This window comes from Bos taurus, chromosome 7 (assembly GCF_002263795.3).
Source record: "Bos taurus isolate L1 Dominette 01449 registration number 42190680 breed Hereford chromosome 7, ARS-UCD2.0, whole genome shotgun sequence".
Lineage (NCBI taxonomy): Eukaryota > Metazoa > Chordata > Mammalia > Artiodactyla > Bovidae > Bos > Bos taurus.
The window spans coordinates 8,679,181-8,681,244 of record NC_037334.1 but is presented as its reverse complement, the minus strand read 5'-3'; the positions used below and the strand labels follow the sequence as shown (position 1 = coordinate 8,681,244).

The window sequence follows — 2,064 nt, the reverse complement described above, 5'->3', positions numbered from 1 at the left end:
GATAACGACCAGTAATTTAAATTTTGTATTATCAAGAAGAGTAATCAGGACAGGCATATGCATAGAATGATGCTGAGAAAAATTAAAACTACGTTCTCAGTTTTCCTCTTTTATAAACTTATTAATAGTTGTGAATGCCAAAACTAGGGATCTTCCCCCATAGGGGTTGAATAATTCATAACTCTTCTTTTAGTCAAGCAAAAGAAAACAATGCTCACTCTAGCCTTACTATTTTATCTGAGGAGAAATTATTCTTAAGAGATCATGTAGTCCCTTGATATAAATGGGGATTTCCAATGTTTTATATCCAAAACTGGAAATATGGGAGAATAAGAAACTTAAAAGGGAGAAATATAGGATATCAGACATCACAAAGCATAAAAGTGAGTTACATAAATTGTACAAAGTTGAAATCAAAATAAAAATTTCAAGAAAACCAGAAGAGGCATCTTCTATTTCCACAATCTCACCAAACAATGGCAACACTGGGCTCAATGTTTGAGCTCTGCTACTACAGGTACTTCTTAAGATTAATGACAATAGGACCTTTTAAAATTACCTTTCCAAAGAGTTTTTTCAGACCCTTCTTTAAGTCTTTATTCCTCAGACTGTAGATGAAGGGGTTCAGCATGGGTGTGACCACAGTGTACATCACCGAGGCTGCTGCACTTGAGTGTGAGCTGCAAGTACCAGCCAAGCTAAGGTAAACACCTAAGCCTGTACATAAAATATCGAGACAACTAAAAGGTGTGATGCACAGCTGGAAAATGCTTTATACTTCCCCTGAGCAGATGAGATTCTATGTATGGAGGAAACTATCTTAAAGTAAGAGTAAACAATACATATAAGGGAACCACCAGCCAGGAACACAGCTTTAAAATACATCTCCAAATTATTGAGAAAGGTGTCAGAACAGGCAAGTTGGATCATCTGATTGAGTTCACAGAAAAAATGGGGAATTTCTAAGACTGTACAGAAGGACAGTCTCAACATCATTAAGCTTTCTAACAAGGAATTCAGGACACTGACGATCCAGGACACCAGCACCATCAGTCCACAGATCCGGGGGCTCATGATGACCGTGTAGTGCAGGGGGTGGCAGATGGCCACAAAGTGGTCATAGGCCATCACAGTCAGGAGGAAGACGTCCAATCCTATAAAGAGTGCAAAAAACTGCATCTGGATAATGCAGCCTTCATAGGTTATAACTTTACTCTGTGCCCAAATGTTCTTCAGCATCTTTGGGATGGTGGTGGAGGTGAAGCAGGTGTCTACAAAGGACAGGTTGTAGAGGAAGAAGTACATGGGGGTGTGCAGGTGGGGGTCTGAGCTGACGGCCAGGATGATGAGCAGGTTTCCAAACATGGTGATCAGGTACATGGAGAGAAAAAGCCCAAATATGAGGGGCTGCAGTTCAGGTGACTCTGAAAATCCCATAAGAAGAAATTCTGAACTTGCTGTTTGGTTCCTTACTGTCTCACGGTGGGTATGATTACCAGGAAAGCGGTAAATATCATGACTGTTTTCATACAAACTGGCATTATTCACGTTTTTTAAATGGGACCATATATCTTTTGCCATGAAGAAGTTAATTTCAGTATTTTGTTCATGGATTTGAATCTTTTTAGGGATTTCCCTGTGCCATCTCTAATTAGCAAGTTTTTCCTCAAGATGTCATATATTCAAGTCTTTAATGAGAAATTCTTTCACATATTTGAGGAATTTGTCTTGAATTGAGACAAAGACCAGGCATTGTACATGCAATAAATGCACTGTTCTGAAAAACAAAAATTCCAAAATCCAGTTATGGAGAAGAGAAGCAAATAAAAAACAATATGAAGTGTGTCCAATGGTTATTGATGCTAAAAATATAAAGCAGATGTAATAGAGAGAGTCAAAGAAAGATGCTATTTTAAAATACATGTTCAGGAAGAAACTTCGAACAAGGTGATATATGAACAGATTTCAAGGAGGAGAGAGCCAGTGACGTGAGTATAACTGCGAAAGTGTGTGCCTGGCAAGGGAAGAGCCAGTGCAAGGGCCTGGAAAGTCCTCATGTAAGAT

The 2,064-nt window shown here is 38.9% G+C and overlaps 1 protein-coding gene across 1 annotated transcript; it reads right to left on the bottom strand.

Annotated features, from left to right (window-relative positions):
* Positions 1-511: 511 nt before the first annotated feature.
* LOC112447477 (putative olfactory receptor 7A2) lies at positions 512-1,581 on the bottom strand. The gene is given in 2 exon segments (XM_059888860.1): positions 512-723; positions 726-1,581. Coding segments are annotated over 2 exon segments (1,068 nt in total).
* Between the last annotated feature and the right edge of the window lie 483 nt (positions 1,582-2,064).